Source organism: Leopardus geoffroyi, chromosome C1, assembly GCF_018350155.1.
Source record: "Leopardus geoffroyi isolate Oge1 chromosome C1, O.geoffroyi_Oge1_pat1.0, whole genome shotgun sequence".
In the NCBI taxonomy this organism is placed as follows: Eukaryota; Metazoa; Chordata; class Mammalia; order Carnivora; family Felidae; genus Leopardus; species Leopardus geoffroyi.
In genome coordinates, this window is record NC_059328.1 from 195254858 (window position 1) to 195274144 (window position 19287).

At 36.4% G+C, this 19287-nt stretch overlaps 1 protein-coding gene across 13 annotated transcripts in view; it reads left to right on the top strand.

Moving 5' to 3' along the window:
* UNC80 (unc-80 homolog, NALCN channel complex subunit) overlaps window positions 1-19287 on the top strand; it is a 230098-nt gene that overhangs the window by 94478 nt on the left and 116333 nt on the right. For 8 of the 13 annotated variants that reach the window (XM_045481069.1, XM_045481072.1, XM_045481063.1 and 5 more), the window contains 4 exons: window positions 2740-2952; window positions 6270-6441; window positions 9714-9847; window positions 16658-16823. In XM_045481069.1, the coding sequence (XP_045337025.1) occupies window positions 2740-2952; window positions 6270-6441; window positions 9714-9847; window positions 16658-16823 (685 nt within the window). The remainder of the gene's footprint in view (window positions 1-2739; window positions 2953-6269; window positions 6442-9713; window positions 9848-16657; window positions 16824-19287) is intronic. The other 5 variants (XM_045481067.1, XM_045481070.1, XM_045481071.1 and 2 more) reach the window with 1 other exon arrangement.

The window sequence follows — 19287 nt, forward strand, 5'->3', positions numbered from 1 at the left end:
TGCTGTATAGTTAATGGGAATTATTTTCATAATGATCTCGATTCCATTTCCAAACTTTAGATTAGGATTTCCTAGGGCTGATAACTGGTAATATCTGAGTTTTATTATAACTAGTTTTTGTGAACAGAAAATCAAAATTGCTTTTCATTCCAAATGCCCTGAGCTTTCTAAGCTGTCTTCTGAAGGAGGCAAGCCAATGTACATAGGAAAAACCACAAAGCACAATTTGGATTTTTCATTCATCTATTATTAATCTTTTCAGTGTCATCTAATAGTTAAGGGCAATAAAAAGATCCTCTGCCCCATACATTTGAGTTAGGCTAATTTTCGACCTTGGTAATTCTGTAGGAGCCAGGGTTTACAACATAATGCCACCCTAATAGTGGTTCTGTCTTCCTGTCATTAAGCAATGAATCCCATTGCTTTATATTGGGAATGTGTCAAAATTTGATGGGTTGACAACAAATTCACATGACTCACCTTGCCTTCCAGAATGCCATCCATTTTTACAGACAGATGTTCAAGCCTTTTTCAGACACAGATTAGCATATCTGAGATATGTAGTAAAATAAATATTTAATACAAGAAAAGAGCATAGACGTTTAATCTGTATGTTATGGTACTCCAATACTGATAGGTTTAATGCAGAAAATCATTTGACCCTCTCAATCTCGTCTTTCTATTCCTGTGACCTACTACCAAATCTTGGCACCAATGCAGTGGATGATAGATTTTCATCATTAGTGTCCACTTTTTTTTTTTAATGATAGGTTCTCACCATTAATGTTCATCTGGTACTCTACCTTTCCGCATAGGTTAACTTTGCATGTAGTAGCGATGCATCATATGCTTTGTGATATTAAGTTCCTACATAAATATATTTCTTATCAGAACTCTTGATGGCTTCCTTTAAGTTGTGGACAATGAGAAAATGCTTAAAGGGCTAACTTACTAGGATCATTCAGTGTGTTTGAGGTACTGTGGTATTCAAAGAATGAAGTAACCAACTCTGCCTAAGAGGAGAAACATTAAGGAAGGCTTCTTAGAGGAAGTAACTAAACTTATTAGTAAAAGTGGGAATTTACAAGATGGGAAAAAGGCTTAACAGCTCCACAAATCATGGAAACAACATGTGAAAAGGTGTAAGATGTCATATTTAAGGGACTGTAACCTGTTCGATATAGTTAGACCATAGAGTACTTGATACAGAGATAGAAAGGGAGATGAACCAGATAACAAAGGTTGAGTATCTTTATTCGTGTTATGATTGAGATGGATGGAGCCTATAATAAATTTTAAATAGGAAAATGATATGATCATATATTTGTGTTTTAGAGAGTAATGTTACATGACTTTAATGCCCCATTTAAAAAAAATGACTTTCTCCACACATTCTAGAAATCATCTTTGTCAAGATTTATCTGTGTATATATTAAGACAATGCAGGTACCAAAGAGGAACTAGCAACAATTTGTACATTAGAAAGGCCTGGTATTGAATCCTGTGTTCACCTCTTCCCAGCTGTATGATCGTAGAAAAATTATGCCTCATTTTTAAAAACATTGAAATGAGGACATTATTTCTAGTCTAGAGGTTTGTTATTATTATTCAGAATGACAACTCATAAAAGCTAATCAACATGTAATTGATACTCTCTATATATTAGCCCCTATTTTAATATTGTGGATTAATGAATTATTAAGAATATTATTGTTTGAAATGTTGAAAAGCGTTGGTTACTAATCAGCTTATGGCTATTAGGTAACTCTGAGTTGATGGCCAGTATTGTGATGTATTTTTTTTAAACTGGCTCAAGTTAAATGTACACATTGTTGATGTATGTACTTTTTGTTACCTGTTGACCTTCTATGGGAATGTTCCTTTATTTATTTATTTATTTATTTAATTTATTTATTTTAGCTTGTGAAGATTTCAGTAGGTAGATGATGCTTACTAGTTTCTCGGTATTCACTGAAAGTTGTTTCTTCTTTTTTTTTAAGCACATCTTGACATGACAAGATGGAACCATATTTCTCTTTTTTTGAATAAATGCTCTGTTTTTCATTTATCAATTGAATAATTTCCTCTTTGTCAAACATTTTCAATTGAAACCATGCCCATTTAAGCAGAATTTTATCTGTTATTCATCACAAAGTAAGGGGGACAAAAGACTAACTCAACAAAATCTAATAAGCACTTCCTTTTCTTACTAGCCAAAACGCGCAGGAACAGTTGTACTTCTTTGGAGTGTGTGGATGGTCATAGATAACATTATTGTTGGAACAAGATCACTATTGACTCCCTTGATTAACATAAGACTAGTTCTAGAAATTGAATATTTGTTTGCCTTGGGTTAAAATTTTAGGTTTAACAAAAGCTTCATATTAAAAAACTCCTTTGAACATTATCTCACTGTCCTATGCAAATCCCAGCTGCCTCTTAAATATGCAATGATAAAGTCATGAAATTACTTGAGATTCTTCAAAAGGGGAAAGCTAAACACAGAAATCTACTTAAAATGTCTAATTCTTCAGTATGCAAATTTGCCTTCAAGGATTCATTTTCCAGAATTCCCACTACTGTTAACCACGCTACTACCAGTCTGCACTCTGGGAAATATGACTAACCTAAATCAAGACATGGAGACTAAAATAAACTAAGAGTACTTAGTAATTCCCTTTAAGGTCGGCCTATTGCTCATTAATCCGACATCATTCTTTCCTCCACAACCGTCCTCAGGAAGCTCCTGTGGTAGCCAGAGCAGCTCTGTTTCTGGAATGTGCCCGTTTTGTTCACCGCTGCAACCGCGGCAACTGGCCAGAGTGGATGAAAGGGCATCACGTGAATATCACGAAGAAAGGCCTTTCCAGGGGACGCTCTCCCATTGTGGGCAACAAACGGAACCAGAAGCTACAGTGGAATGCTGCCAAGCTCTTCTACCAATGGGGAGACGTGAGCTTACGATTTTCTTATATAAAAATTCAGGTGCTTGGGTGAAGTGAAGAAGTTCTATGTTTTTGTTTGTTTGTTTGTTTGTTTGTGAGACAATTTATTGAGTATCTGTTATGTACCATGCACTGAAAAAAAACATTTTAGGGGAAGATAAACTTAATTCATTTAATGTTCTCAATAAATCTATGAAGTTAGACATTTCCTGTCTCCTTCCTTGGTCCCCTGCCTCCTTCCCCCCTATAAATATAGACATTCCCAGAATTTATTATAGTTTTTTCCTGCATAACCTCCCCCAGGAGTACATTTATTCCTGTATTTTTAACTGTAACCTATATGCCAGTAGCATAGACTTCTCTATCCATAGCACTGTTCAGATCCCCGGCCAGCATTACCAACTGTACTCTGGAAGCATTCACTCAATACCCTGAAACACAATCTGACCAAAATAAAACTCTTCTTCCAGTATAAATACACCCTCATCTGCAACCTTTCCTGAACTTTCTATTCTTATAAATGGTAACACCGTTTATCTAAGATGACAGCCTTTGAACATATTCCATCCTTCCTTCCCTTATTGATTCCACCGCTTCCATGTCACTGATGTCCTTTTAGGTCACATCTTTGTTCTTTTTCATCTGGATGGCTAAAATATTTTCTGATTTGGTCTTCTTCCCACAATCTCCCCTCATCTGACCCATTCTACACACTGCCAACAAAATGATCTCCAAATGGCAGAGCCCATCTGAAAGCAGAACATTCATACTTATCTCCCGGCTTCCAGATTTACCCTCTCTAATTCATTCTCCAAACTGCTCTCACAGTGATTAGGCTAAAATGCAAATCAGATTGTGTTTCTTACCAACTTACAATGCTTCAGTGGCCTTCCTTTTCCCTTGGGATAAAACCCAAATTGCTTAGCCTGACATCACTGCTCTCTCCACAGCCTTTATGCAAACTACAGCAAGATTATGGATGATGAAGTCAAATGACCTAATGTATCTAAAAGAACATTTATCTCAATCCTTTGTGTCTAACAGGTGTTCAGTAATAATAAGTTATTACATTAATTTCTGAAAGCAGGATACACGGTTTGTGCATTTCTAGGCAGTTAACACAGAGTCTCTCAAATGAGTAAGGGTTCTCCCCCATTCACACATTGCCTTTCATCATTCTTCAGAATACAAAATGAGGTTCAGCTTCAAGAACTATAGATCTAGGCCCAATCTACCCTCCCAGCCTTCCTGCACATGTTTCTCTCTCACAAAATTGTGCTTCAGCCAAGTGGCTTACTTGTCAGTCTCTGAACAGATCCGTGCACTTCCTTGACAGATCTTTTGGAACTCCCTACCTGGAGTATCCACTCCTCTTCTTCTCCATTAGCCCAAACACGAATTCTTCTACATCTACAGCAATCTACAGAAAAGAGACACTGTATGATTCTCTGAACTGAATCTAATCTGTCCATCTCCTGAACTAATAAAATACTTTTTGTCTCTTTCATCAGTTAATGTGTTATTTTGATGTGTTGTTGCCTCCCCCAGGAGACTGTAAGCTCCTTGAGGGGAAGAGCAAAAGACAGATACCCTATGCTTGGATCTCAGACCACGGCTTTCTGAACAACCTTCAGCAAGTCTTTCAACCTCCCTCACCTTCCCAGTTGCCAAACAGTGACCCTTCTAGATGAAGGCTTGTAATCTACTAGGGCACATTCAGCAAAGATACTGGCATACTGTAACAATTTATTCAACTCTATGTTTTATTTACTACCTAACAAATTACCTTACTTAATAAATATTTGATGAAAAAAAAAAAGGAACAAACCTATCCCTAAGGCATTTTTCTAGCCTTGGAAGAGACAAAGAACTCTAAATTATTATCTAGACATTTAGTGTTATCCAAGGCAAGTTAATTTTCTGAGCAACTCTTTAAGCTTTCTGAATTGTGGATTTAACTTAAATTGTTTAGTGTCAACATCCTGGAAAGATCCATGTAGATTTTTTCCCCCTTTGAATTTCACCATTAAGTTTGTTGGCTCCATTCCAGACTCATAATTGCATGTCTCCTTCTTTAGAGAGGATCTCCAAATAGTGGCATCAGGACAAGGCTTTTTGTTGAGGTAGTAGTTTTTATTTTTAATGTTTTTCTTTGTTTGCTTAAAACTTCTCAGGTTAATGACTAAACTTTTAGGATGCCATGACACCTTTTTACAATGCTTTCCTTCTCATTGATATAGTTTTTGTTACTTGTCACTTAATTCCAGAGTTTAAGGAGAGCTTTTTCTTTCCAGATAGTCAAGACATTCAAACGACTTGCGTTTTTATTTAAAGAGTTTTGGACGTATCCTCATCAATTTCTAGTACTTTGTCTAATTTCTTGCATGCCCAGAATTTAGCAACCTTTCTGAATATTTGAAAGAAGTAATACCAGAAGGAAGAAGAAAATTAGTTGGAATTTATACCTACGAATGCATAGACTGTCAAACCCCAAGTTCAGTGCTCATTTTAGCTTTTGACTCTCCTTCCTAAGCATGTGTCTTTTATTGTACACAGTATGTAATTGGAACATAAAAAGAATTAGATAGAGGTGGTGTATTTTGTCTCTTCTTGTGGAAAATTCCTTTTGGCAAATCAGACAATAGTGCATGATGATTCAGAAGAACAGATAGCAGGTATTGGATCCATGTTGTTGTTGGATACTCTACCAAAGGAATAGTTAGTGTCTCTTACTCATTCATAGACTATCATGGAGTGGGAGAACAAAGTCTATAAAAAAGACATTACTTTGTACATAATGCCAGATATAAATAAAATTGCTGTACTAGAATTCTTGCCAACCTCCAAACTCATTAGCATGGCAGTGACATTCTCATAAAATAGCATAATCAGAAGCACTCTGAGGAACTGAGAGTTCTTATTTTTTTACTACAACAAAATCCTCCATTAAAAACAACTTTGCACTCCCTTATATGAGACCTATGAAATAAATGTCCTTCAAGTAAGTGGAAATATATTCAGAAAAAAAAATTGTATGAGAACACAAAGGTTTTGTTCCAGTTCCTACAAGTCTTCAGACTAAATGACCTTGGAGATAGTGTCAATGCCATCCACCCCTGGGTTTCTACATAAAGAAACATGGTGAGTACAGCACATTGGCATATAGAGGAGGCTTATGTATCATTGTCAATCTCTTTGTTTAATATGCCCTACTAGATGATATATACCTTCCCATTAACAGTTGCTTATGGCCTCTGTAATGTGAAAGCCTATTTTTCAGTCTGACATGCTTTGTGCTGTTTCACTCTTTTTCTCCCATGCTAGGCAATTGGCATCCGGTTGAATGAGCTGTGCCATGGGGAAAGTGAAAGCCCCGCCAACCTTCTGGGTCTCATTTATGATGAGGAAACCAAGAGGAGACTGAGAAAGGAGGATGAGGAGGAAGACTTTTTAGATGACAGTAAGGAGACTCCCTTTACTACAAGAACCCCTGCTTGTAAGAATCTTTGCTTTAGGAGCACTTAATATTTCTCTTTCCTCTTTCATATTCTTACCACCTTCCCATGTCTCCCCACTTCTCCTTTTCCCTGATTCCCTGTGCATGGATGTAACGCATGTGCATAAAGCCACACAAAGAGAGGGCAAGAACCAAAAAGAGAAGACCATAGACAGACACAAGGAGTTGCAGCCAATACAGAACATCCAATGCTTTGTAGTCTGTGACTCTTACTATTATACAAAGGTTAGTATTAGGCCTCTCTGAGAAAATATAGTTGTGGAAAATTACTGACCCAGAAGAGGTTCACTCAGGTTTTGCATTTTGTTATTGCTCTTGGAGATTAAAAAAAAAATGGACCAAATAAAATTGAACATGAAATGCTTCCCAAATCATTAAAATAGTGAATTATTTGATTATAGTTTTTAACATGAATTTGAAATATTAAACAATTCAGATTTTTAGAAGTGTGAATGTCTGCTGTACTGTACTTCTTTGTTAAAATTAGAAGTGAGTCCCACCATAGACAAAGAGATTCCTGTACACTCCTCTTCAACACCATTTTGTGCATACGTGTGTTGTATACCATACAAGCTTGTTGTGTATGTGTACTACTACCTAAATAAAATTCCTAAATGGTTATGGAATTGGTGACATTATCTGATGAAGACAATAATACCTCTTCCTCTTGCCTTTCCCCAGTGGTTTGAAATTCAGACTCCCTGATTATATATTAATGACTGTTGTCAGTTAAGCAATGCCAAGATGACTTCATCTTTCTAGTCTTAAAGTGTAAAAGCATGGCTGGGTGTAATATTGAGCATAATTAAATAATAATCAAAGAAAACTTATTGTCTTCTTTTCCACTTTCATACCAATGATTTATTTTACAATTTTTTTCATCATTTTGCACTTTCTCATCCTTTATCACATCAGAGCAAATTTTCTTGACTTAGCTGCTAACAAAATACCAAATTCTGATATCAGTATTTCAGCCTACCAAGTGAACATTGGCCCCCAAAGATTCCCTCAAGTTCACAGGAGTCTAGACTATCCTAGAATGCCTTTGGATAATTGAATGGAGAATAGAATTGGGTCTGGCCTTAAGACCACTTGAGGACTATCCAGCAACCTAGTGAAGACCCACCAGAAGACATCTCCAAACTGCCTTGGATCTCCTAAGCGTCCTTCAGAACACAGATGAGCTAAAGCACCATTAGATGGATACATCCTCACAGCCCAAAATGAGCTTTAATCTCCATGAGACCACAAAAGTGTCGTTTACCAATATGTTATGCCTGGTACTTGGGTTTTTGATGAGAGCATGTAGGACTCAATCATTGTTCATTTTAACAAAACATTTCAGATGATAGTTGCAAGAGGGCCTGGACTAAGACCAAGTTCACTGTTTACAGGATTGACAAGAAGAATCTGGATGATAATCTCAGGACAAGATCCAGAAGTTTATACTGAATATGTAGTGTTTGATCATTTCTTTTTTTTTTTTTTTAATTTTTTTTTCAATGTTTATTTATTTTTGGGACAGAGAGAGACAGAGCATGAACGGGGTAGGGGCAGAGAGAGAGGGAGACACAGAATCGGAAACAGGCTCCAGGCTCTGAGCCATCAGCCCAGAACCTGACGCGGGGCTCGAACTCCCGGACCGCGAGATCGTGACCTGGCTGAAGTCGGACGCTTAACCTACTGCGCCACCCAGGCGCCCCTGATCATTTCTTAAAAACTATTGCACATCCAAATAATTTAGTCTAGGCTTACGTAGCCTCCATTGAAGAGAAGATTGAAATGTCTGGTTTAGTTCTGCTCTCTTGTCAGTACATAGCTCATCTTGCACTTAAAAGGTAATTATGGCTCGAGTACCTGGGTGGCTCAGTCGTTAAGTGTCTGACTCTTGACCTTGTCTCAGGTCATGAGCTCATGGTTTGTGAGATCAAGCCCCGTGTCAGACTCTGTGCAGATAGCATGAGCCTGCTTGGGATTCTCTTTCTCCCTCTCTCTCTGCCCCTCTTCTACTAGCCCACATGCACTCTCCCTCTCTCACAAAATAAATAAATAAACTTAAAAAAATTAGTAAGTAAAATAAAAGATAATTATGGCTCCAGTAAATATCCATCTAGAAATTCCAGAGGACTTTGTCTCTTCCATTCTTAACAAGAGGCAGTGTCTCCAGCCACATACTATCTCTGGAGAAAAAGTAATGGTTTTCATGAGGAAATCACATATCTTCAGAAAGAACATCATTTCCACCCTCTCTCAGCTAAGCCATAATATATACATGCTATTCAATTAAGAAAGCCTAATACACAGGAAATATTTTAGAAAGATATTTAGGAATGCTGATCTGTAGTTGTGATTGCTTGATGCCTTGATTCAAATAGATAACTATTTTCTTTCTTTTATGAGAGGCAGAACTTGACATTACTTTGGTCTTCTTTTCTGAATGTTGATAAGTAATCAATATATTTCTGTAGGATTAGTGACAACATGTATCTGAGAACCAATCCTAAGAATTTTAAAAATCTCTATGGTGTCACCTTGGCCATTATCTGCCTCCATAGTAAAATCCATTGTTAGATCTATGATGGAGGCAACATTTTACTCATCCAAAGACTGATATTCTTCAGAATAAAAGAGAATATTTTTATACTTCTAGTGTAGCTATGCTTTAATATGATAGGCCAATTTGTATAAAGTGTATGATACAAGTGACCAAGTATGTCTTGTCTATGCTGCAGAAACACATCTGGGCTAAATTGGAAGCAACATCACTGCCCTCAAGATAGATGTCTCTCACAAAATAAGGTGGCGAGATTCGTGTAGTCCCAAAAGTAGTTCACTACCCTGTACGCAGTCTAAATCTGACTAAATGTGAAATCTTGCAAGACTGCTTTCCATTTCTGTTTTTGTTAAAAGGCTTTCTAGTTTAGTGGACTGTGTTATGTTATGCTATGAGTCTTAAGGAAAATAATTTAGTTCATATTGATTGGTATCTTAATACTAAACAATATTAATTATAGAATTACAAAATGGAGGAAGAAAGAGGTATATGGTAATGCATAGATCATGCTAAAAGAAATAGGTAAATTGAACATGTATAGGTAACATTCTCATATGCAATTTCATTTTGGACATGTATAGGTGACATTCTCATTTGCAATTTGATTTTACACATGTGTAGCTTTATCCATCAAACCGTGCCTCTGTGTATGTTTTATTGATTTGTTTATTTAGGAAGGAACTCTTTCATTCCATAGGTACTGTGAACCCCTCTAAATGTGGCTGCCCCTTTGCCTTGAAGATGGCGGCGTGCCAGCTTCTCCTGGAGATTACCACCTTCCTTCGAGAAACTTTTTCTTGCCTGCCCAGACCACGCACTGAGCCTCTGGTGGTAAGTCAAGCATGTGTGTTAATAATCAGGTTACTTGGAGAGGCCAGACATGTGGCTAGGTTTTGAGTAACCACAATTTCCTCAAATGCTCAATGGCCAAATGTATCATATAACTTAAAAATTCAACCAAGGGATTTTCATATATAAAAAGAAAAAAATCTTTTTTTCTATTACAAAAAATAAGGGTAATAACTCTGAAATTGACCTCGAAATCACTGAAGATAACACCACTGGGTCCAACATTGTACTGATCGCTGTCAGTTATGCTGGGAATGTCTAATACAAGAAGAGGCTATAAAGCAACAAAAGCATTCCTTTGAGGTCTTAGAGTCTGCATCTGGAAGACACAGGGTCTACGGAAATGGAATGTGTTTTTCAAACTGGAATCGTGAGTGGGCTTATAAAGGCAAAAGCCACAAGGTTACAAAACTTGTTTTAAAAGACGTAATGATTGGTGCTGGCCGAGTGGAAGCTATCTACTGCAGGATTGGCTATTTAGCTAACAGGTGTTACATTATCTCTATTTTAATCCAAAGGAGAAGGGTGTGTGCCAGGAGGTGGTGGAGTTGCAGTTGACAAATGGCAATTGACAAAAGTAAAAACTTCATGGTGTTGTGGAGACTAAAACAGAACACATACACAGGCCTTACTTCCTCAATATCCTCTGTCCTCTATTTTGAGTGGCTGTCTTAGCAATGCTGACTTCATTTTGAATCTTCTTTCACAAGCCTTTAAGTTCCTTTACTCTGCAAACTATGAGGAGTTTTATGACCAGCATTCTCCAGAAATCACTGGCAGAACCTTTCTGTCATAAAAATCTAACTGCTCATAAATCCTTGTAGAAATGTGCTTCCAATGAGTTTTCTCATTTAAGTTATGGGGAAAAAATTTTATTTAAGTATTTAGCACGTAGACATCTCTAAACATACACTTTTATTACTACAGTACTTCTTATGGATCTGGATGGGCAGAAGAAGACTGTACACACACACGCACACACACACGCACACATGCACGCGTGCACACGCATACCCACATGCACACACATGCACACACATCATACTCCTGTACCGCTGGGGCCTGATTTGTTTAGCAGAGTATACCAACACTCTGCAAGGACCAGGAGTCTTCACAGAGTATGTGAGATGGGCACACGTCAGAGCCGATTTTCCTTGGCTCTTATTCCTCTAATAGGCACCAAGTTTCCAGTGGTTCTTTTATTACAGGCACCGCCCAGCCAGAGCTGAGAAACCAGACAAATTCTCTTATTTATTTATTTTTTTTACACAAGACTTAGACTCCTCTACCAGAAAAATTGTTACACGACCCATGCGCTTCTATGTTAGCCAATTTTACACTCCACCAGCAGTCCTGCTTTTTTGACCAGACTCGGCATGAACAAGGCCATACCCCAATCCCTGGGAGAAAACAAAAGAATCCATGCTATTATCCCTGAGCACTGCCTCTACCTCTGGTTCTCCAATGTCTGGAAGACCTGTTTCCTCACACTCGGAAACATAAAATGGATATTTTTACATTGGAAACATTTATGGGTAAAAGATATGTTTTCAACAGAAACATACCAGCATTGGACTGCAAAACTACATTATCTGAATGTCAGAAAGGGACGTTTACTGCCCTGATTTCATTTCCTATTAACCTGGGCCTTTAATTTTCTGAATGTCACCTCGACTATTATATTGAGACTACTCTATAAAATCAAATCAAGGCCAGCACATGTGTTTGAAGCCAAGTGGGATGAAATATGTGATCTGTAAGGCCTCTACTAGTGTTATTTTTTCAACATTCTAATTATACTGAAGCCTTCATAAAAGCATGGTGGTACATCTACTTTTCATTTTTCAATTTTTTTTTGGTCCCCATTTAGATCCATTGTGATTTTTGAAAATAAGAATCTTAAAGTCTGACTCAGTTATTTTTGTTCTCCCTTTCAACTCCACAAAGCTATAGTTTATTGTCCCTTGTCATTATAACAAGTTTCATTTTTAAAAAGTCAACCAGATCTGTTAAAAATTACTATATAACCAACTGGCAGACTAGTAGAAAATGGCAAGAAATTAAGCTAAATGATCCTTTGGTCATTCAGTCAATGAGAGGAAGGTTTTCACTGCTATATCACCCTGAACAAGGTCTCAGGGATCTTTTATTCAATACACTAGGACTTTCATTGTCAAATGTAGATTTATGTATTATGTTGAGATGTAACCTTTATAAAATAAATGGGAAGAAGATTTTTCTCCTGTTTAATCTAACAATAGTTGATGGTAAACAAAAAGAAAAAACACCCTTCAAGTTACCTTCCAACCTACTATAAGGAAACCAGTATGATAAAACTGTTTTACCAACACAGAAGCTGTTAAAAATTAAATTATTAATTAAAATTAAATTAAGGGGCGCTTGAGTGGCGCAGTCGGTTAAGCGTCCGACTTCAGCCAGGTCACGATCTCGTGGTCCGTGAGTTCGAGCCCCGCGTTGGGCTCTGGGCTGATGGCTCAGAGCCTGGAGCCTGTTTCTGATTCTGTGTCTCCCTCTGTCTCTGCCCCTCCCCCGTTCATGCTCTGTCTCTCTCTGTCCCCAAAAAAATAAATAAACGTTGAAAACAAAAATTAAAAAAAAAAAAGAAAAAAAATTAAATTAAATAAAATTAAAATATTATTTTAGCAAAATACCTCTGGCAAAAGTATTTATGGATCTTCAGAATTTTTTTTTAATTCAGTAACATTTTTAATAGTAAAAAAAAAACCACCCTAATATATGAAATAATAAAAGTATAAGGTAGTAAAATAATCACATGAGATGCTATGGATATTCTAGAATCTGAGGCTTGAGAATGGGAGAAAATCAGGGACATAAACTTTCTATCAAGAAAAAAAGTTTTTTCTGGGAACGCAAGCTGGTGCAGCCACTCTGGAAAACAGTATGGAGGTTCCTCAAAAAACTAAAAATAGAACTACCCTACAACCCAGCAATTGCACTACTAGGCATTTATCCAAGGGATACAGGAGTGCTGTTTCGAAGGGACACATGCACCTCCATGTTTATAGCAGCACTATCAACAATAGCCAAAGTATGGAAAGGACCCAAATGTCCATCCATGGATGAATGGACAAAGAAGATGTGGTATATATATATATACAATGGAGTATTACCTGGCAATCAAAAAGAATGAAATCTTGCCATTTGCAATTATGTGGATGGGACTGAAGGGTATTATGCTAAGTGAAATTAGTCAGTCAGAGAAAGACAAAAATCATGACTTCACTCATATGAAAACTTTAAGAGACAAAACAGATGAACATAAGGGAGGGGAAACAAAAATAATATAAAAACAGAGAGGGGGACAAAACAGAAGAGACTCATAAATATGGAGAACAAACTGAGGGGTTGTGGGGGGGGGGGATGGGCTGGCTAAATGGGTAAGGGACACTAAGGAATCTACTCCTGAAATCATTGTTGCATTATCTGCTAACTAATTTGGATGTAAAATTTAAAAAAATTAAAAATAAAGCAAGTTAAAAGAAAAAAAAAGAAAAAGAAATAAAGAAAAAAGAAAAAAAAGTCTTTTTGTCAGAAATTGCCATAAGACCCTTTCTTTTTTTTTTTTAATTTTTTTTTAAACGTTTATTTAATTTTGAGACAGAGAGAGACAGAGCATGAATGGGGGAGGGTCAGAGAGAGAGAGAGGGAGACACAGAATCAGAAACAGCCTCCAGGCTCTGAGCTGTCAGCACAGAGCCCCACGCGGGGCTTGAACTCATGAACCACGAGATCATGACCTGAGCCGAAGTCGGACGCTTAACAGACTGAGCCACCCAGGCGCCCCATAAGACCCTTTCTAAGATGGATGGGATTTTCTTCCAAATATCTGTTTGAAGAAGTCCTAGTTATACCCAAATTGTTGGGAGAGTAATCAAAAGAATCTGAAGTACAAATAATTAAAATAAAAGTTAATTAGTTTATCCACAGTTGTTTCTTGGAGAGGGTCAGGAAATCCCAGGAGGCCACTCACTGGCTTGGTGGGGGCATAGAGGTGAAAGAAAAGGCAAAATGACATCAAAAGCTTTTAAAAATTATTAAAATACGTTTTTACCAACTTAATTTTTTCTCAGATCCCTAGATACAACTTAAATAATGGTTTTTTTTTGTTTTTTTTTAAGAGCTTCTGGTAGCATTTTTATTCATTGTTTCATAAGCCATACTAACAAATAATGTTTTTTAAAAAGAAAAAGAAAAAATAGCTTTGTTACAAGATTTATAATCAAAATAGCATAATAATCAAATTTTTTCTAAATGTTAATTTTCAAACAATATTGAGAACAATAAAGAAATCATTTTTGAATAGAGAATTTTGTTTGTAAAACTGCTGGTCTATTCAAATGTTTACCAACTGAATTAGTGAAACCAATAACCACTGGCCAAGCAACATGAATTAAAACAAGTAATTCTCCTCCAACGGATAGATGAGTCCACCATAATAAAGTAAAAAGCAGTAAGGAAGTCTCTTGTCTACACTCATTCATTAGAGAAAGCAACATATTGGATGCTTTTATGCAAGATTTTGCTAGAGGCTCTGCCAAATGTGCTGATGGAATTTAACAAATTGGGTTATGAAAAATATACTGCTGGATTCCAAATGTTCCTAAAGTTAAAAAATCAGAAGCAAAACACAATTCACATATACCAAGGCTAACTGATGGATGTTTATTGAGAATAAGACTATGAACAAGGTGGTGTGATAGTTACAGGAAAAGGAATAGGGAGGTTACAGAGGTAATTATATTGAAACAGGAGAACCAACATATAAAAAATTATTTCCCGGCCACAAAGAGTGGCCACGAAAAGGGGGCAGAAGGGCCATGGTTTGCCGTAGAAGGGGCTGGAAAGACCTGAAGAACATTTCTATAAGAGGTCACATTTGAATGTAGCTTTGAAAGATAGATGGGATTTTGACAAATGGATAAAAGAAGAAATTGGAAGAGATAATTGCTTTTGAGAATCAGAGTTTTTACATTACTTTTTGTCCCAAGTAAGAAATTTATCTAATTAAGTTTGGCTAACAAAATTGAAAATATATTAGGTTTTCTACTTGTTTTCTAAAAGGGATTAATTTCAGGGAAGCAATTATATTCCTAGAATATTTTTTGACAATGCTAAATAGATTCTATGTAGTTCCTTTATTTTTCTAGATGTGATGTAATTTTCTAGGTACCGAAATGTAACTTCTGTTCTTAATCAAAAGGAAAAGAAGAAACAACATGTAGAGTCTAAAGTTTCATTTATTAATAACAATTAAAATCATTAGATTTTAATTTTGGTGCAAACTAGTTTTTTTTTTTTAATTTTTTTGCTTTCCATATCTAGTTGAATCTGAGAACTTACATCGTATTTGGGGGGAAAATTCTGTATAGAAATAAAATTAGCATTTTATATAGTTTACCTTTATTAACTCCTCCAAGAGTGTTTTACAGCTAACAATTAAATATGATCTTCTGGTTGAATAAGTTTCCATTCACAGAACAGGTCAAATTTTCAATTGGGGGCCTCATTGACCAAGCTCCTACAAAATATTTTCCCTCCCCAAGGCTTACTTTAGGTTACCGGCTCACTCTGTTCACAAGCAGATAGTCATGGAACCCCTCTAATCCTGAGGTCCTTCTAGAAGAGAGTGAGAAATATCTCTAATGCCTGATAGTATTTTGAGACTCTGGCCCTCATATATGAGATTTCTTAAGCCTGAAATGCCTTTTTCCATTTGTTTGCTGAGCCAACTTTAAGTCCTTAGGACAAAACTCCAACATCACCTCTTTATTCATTTTCTATTTCTGTAGAAATTTAGCTACTTAAAAAAAGTGTAAACATTGTATCTTACATTTCTAGAAATCAGAAGACTCACACAGGTCTTACTGGGCTAGAGTCAAGGTGTTAAAAAAGCTGCACTCTTTTCTGGGACTCTAGAGAAGACTCTTTCCTTGCCTTTTTTCCATCTTCTTGGGCAACTCACATTGCTTGGCTCATGGTCCTTTTTTCCATCGTCAAAGCCAGTAATTTGGCTTCTCTCTCACTCTTCTTCCATAGTTATATTCTCCTTTGACCACAGTCTGGAAAAGCTTTCTGCTTTTAAGGATTTGTGTGATTAGGCCAAGCCCACTTAGCTAATTCAGGATAATTTCCCATCTCAAGATCTCTAACCTAAATCAGCATGCACAAAGTTCCTATTGCAATGTAAGGTAACATATTTACCTCTTCCAAGGATTAAGGCATAGACATATGTGGGGATCCATTATTCTGCCTCCAAATCTGATTTCTAAGTTCCTACTCACTCTCTCAGTCTAGGAATTTATCTTTTGTTTCACTTCTGAGTCTCTGTCTCAGGATTTTGAGTTCGTTTAGGGCAAGAACCATTTCTTATTTATCCCCCAGTACATAATACATTCATATTTAGTACACTCAGTGCATAATCATTTAATAAACACATGAATGCCAAAGATGTAGGCTAAACTGTGGACAAAGTGTTAGAAGGGGAGCAAGCTAATTCTAGATTTGGAACAAGGTCTGTGCTTTTTGAAGATAAAGTATGAAGAAAAGGGAAAAACTATGAGTTAGAGAAGTTTTTTTTTAATTCAAGAAATATGTTTATTGACCACAACCTGAAATTGGCATTAGGTAAAGAAGAATTTGGCTCTGTGCAAATTCAGCTGTGTGCAATTCAAAATGGAGGGAGGTTTACCACAAGACCAATGCAGCGCTGAGGAGATGCCAGCATTCATGTACTCCTCACTAACATTGCAGGACTTAGAGAGCTGCAGACTTCGTTTGGATCCTGAGTTGGACCGGCACAGATATGAGAGGAAGATCAGCTTTGCTGGGGTCCTGGATGAAAATGAAGACTCAAAAGATTCCCTCCACAGTAGTAGCCACACCCTCAAATCAGATGCAGGTGCCGAGGAGAAGAAAGGTATGGAAAGCAAGAATTTTTTTCCTGTTTCAGTGTTTCTCATAGGATATTTGGCCTGGGGTCCAAACCACAGAATTGTGCACCCAAAGTCCAAAACTGTTGGCTTCATACAGTACTGTGTCCACTTAATGAGGTAGGAAACCACGCTAGTTAGCAGCTGGACTCGACAGTCGGAGAAGTTCAGATTGTAATTCCAGCTCAGCAACTCTCCATATCCCTACTGATGCCACCAGGTAGCCATCAGATGAACCATTATTCCATGTGCCAATAAGGAAGAAACAATACTTCCAATTCAACCCTTATGCAATACTTTCTTACCATTTAATTCTTAAAGAAAGAGGACTTTCGGACTTAATTAGATATCAAATTTTATTATTAATATATATCATTCATGTGCAGCCAAAGAAAACGGAAAGTATAAATAGAATAAATGGTTTAAAGTCTTTCTAAACAATCTTCAATTCCAGGTTCAAATTTCTTAATCACTTTGCAACTCAGAATTGTCAGTGTCCATGTTTTCTCTATATGATCATGTCCTCTGTGTCATTAGAATATTAATAGTACACCATTAAATGGATCTGTAAAGGAAGTAAAGCTGTTGGTGCTAGGTACTTGAGCCAAGATGCGTTTGTACGAAACTAGCCTACCTCATACTCAATACCTCCTTCAAGAATGTTGCCAAGCACATCTGACTTACCGCCACATGCACTCCATCACCCAACTACCATTTGACTCCCTGGTGTTAAAAGACACTCTGGCACCCATTCTGTACATCTTGTTGCTGGTGCTTTAGATGCTCACATGGACGTAAGCAATGGCAAACGTGTCACGACAGCTACCTGGCACTAGTGATCTTAAGATGGCCTCAACTGTGACACAAATATCAATTTCAGATATATGAAAATGTGAAAATATGCACTTCAAATGGTAAAATATAACAACCAGCTGTATGTCCAAGTTACTGACCCTCTAAGCCACAGTTTTCTGCTCTGTAAAATTAGATTATTAACACCTACCACATTGTGATATTGAAAGCTTTAAATGAGACAATACGAGCAAAGCATAAACGTAGTACCTGGTACCTGGATTTGGTATAGGATAAATAATTGTTGTCACTGTGGTAGGTTTTATTAATATAATGAGTGTACAGACTAGAACCGCAGAAAATTCTAAATATAAGCTAAAGATGACCAAGTTTTAAGTTGCTTTCAAGGGATCCTTAAACTGTTAACTTCTCTGATTTTGCTACTTCTTTTTTTTTTTTTTTTTTTTTTTTTTTTTGGCTATTTCTTAAACTCCACCACCCTTCGTTGTGTTTTTCTAATGAATTTCAATTAAAAGAATATCAGTACATTTGTTAAGAGTCAAACACGATTTTATGCATTTATGTATTTTCTGGTATCCTAAAGACAATGACTCAATAAATGTTGGATAACTGAAGGAATGAAGGAATCTAGGAAGGAATAGCCCTGGATAGAGAAAACAGAAAATCTTTAAAATCTTCTAAGAAATGGATATACACTGGAAAAAAATTTTAATATTTTAAGATCAGATTGTTGTCATGACACTTTTCAAATGCAAATAATAACTATATTGTATTGAATTTATGGTCAACCAAGCATTTACTAGCCAAGTCTTAGCAATTTTTGAGCGTGAAGGAGTATCAACTCAATATATTTTTCTACTATTACTTTTTCAGATAATGTTAACTGCATATGATGAAAAACTTACATTTTTAAAGATATCCCAAGGGGATTTTATTTTGCCTATTCAAAGTTATTATGCTAATTATTACTTAAAGTAGCTGAAATAAATATTCCTAATATGGACATGGTTAAACTTGAACAGAGTAAATTCTACGCCATTTTAAAAAATAAAATATCAGATTAATTTTTAAGAACACTTTAATTTCATGTTTATCATTTATGTAAATCTCCTTTGATGTTCAAAACCGCAAATGCTTCGTGTTTTTTCTCCTCATGGAATGACTACGTTAATATATGAATGTTGTTTAAGAAGTGAGCAGAAAACTGAAACTATAAATAAAATGAGAACATATTCATAAAACGTCCTTTACTGGTTGGCAAAATCTTGAAGATTCCTAAGTATTCCTTAATCCTTTGACAAGTTGATAGCAGATGCTAAAGTCATAAGTACTCTGCTAAATGATATTATTAAAAGTTTATTTAAAATTTTATGCCATCTGTTTTTATAAAAGCTAAAAATGTTGTTCTTGAAGTAAACAACTTGAGGACAATTCAGATTCTACCAGGGAAAACAAATGTGAAACAATCCTCAAACTAAAATGTCTGCCTAAAATCCCCAAGCAAGGTCTGTCCCATCGTTTCACCCACATTCCAAATACAAACGAAGACTGGTATTCCAAAATACAGACACCACGATGTGTCTAATTACTCAACAATCATCTACTGAACACCTGGTATATGCCAGGCACTATTCCAGG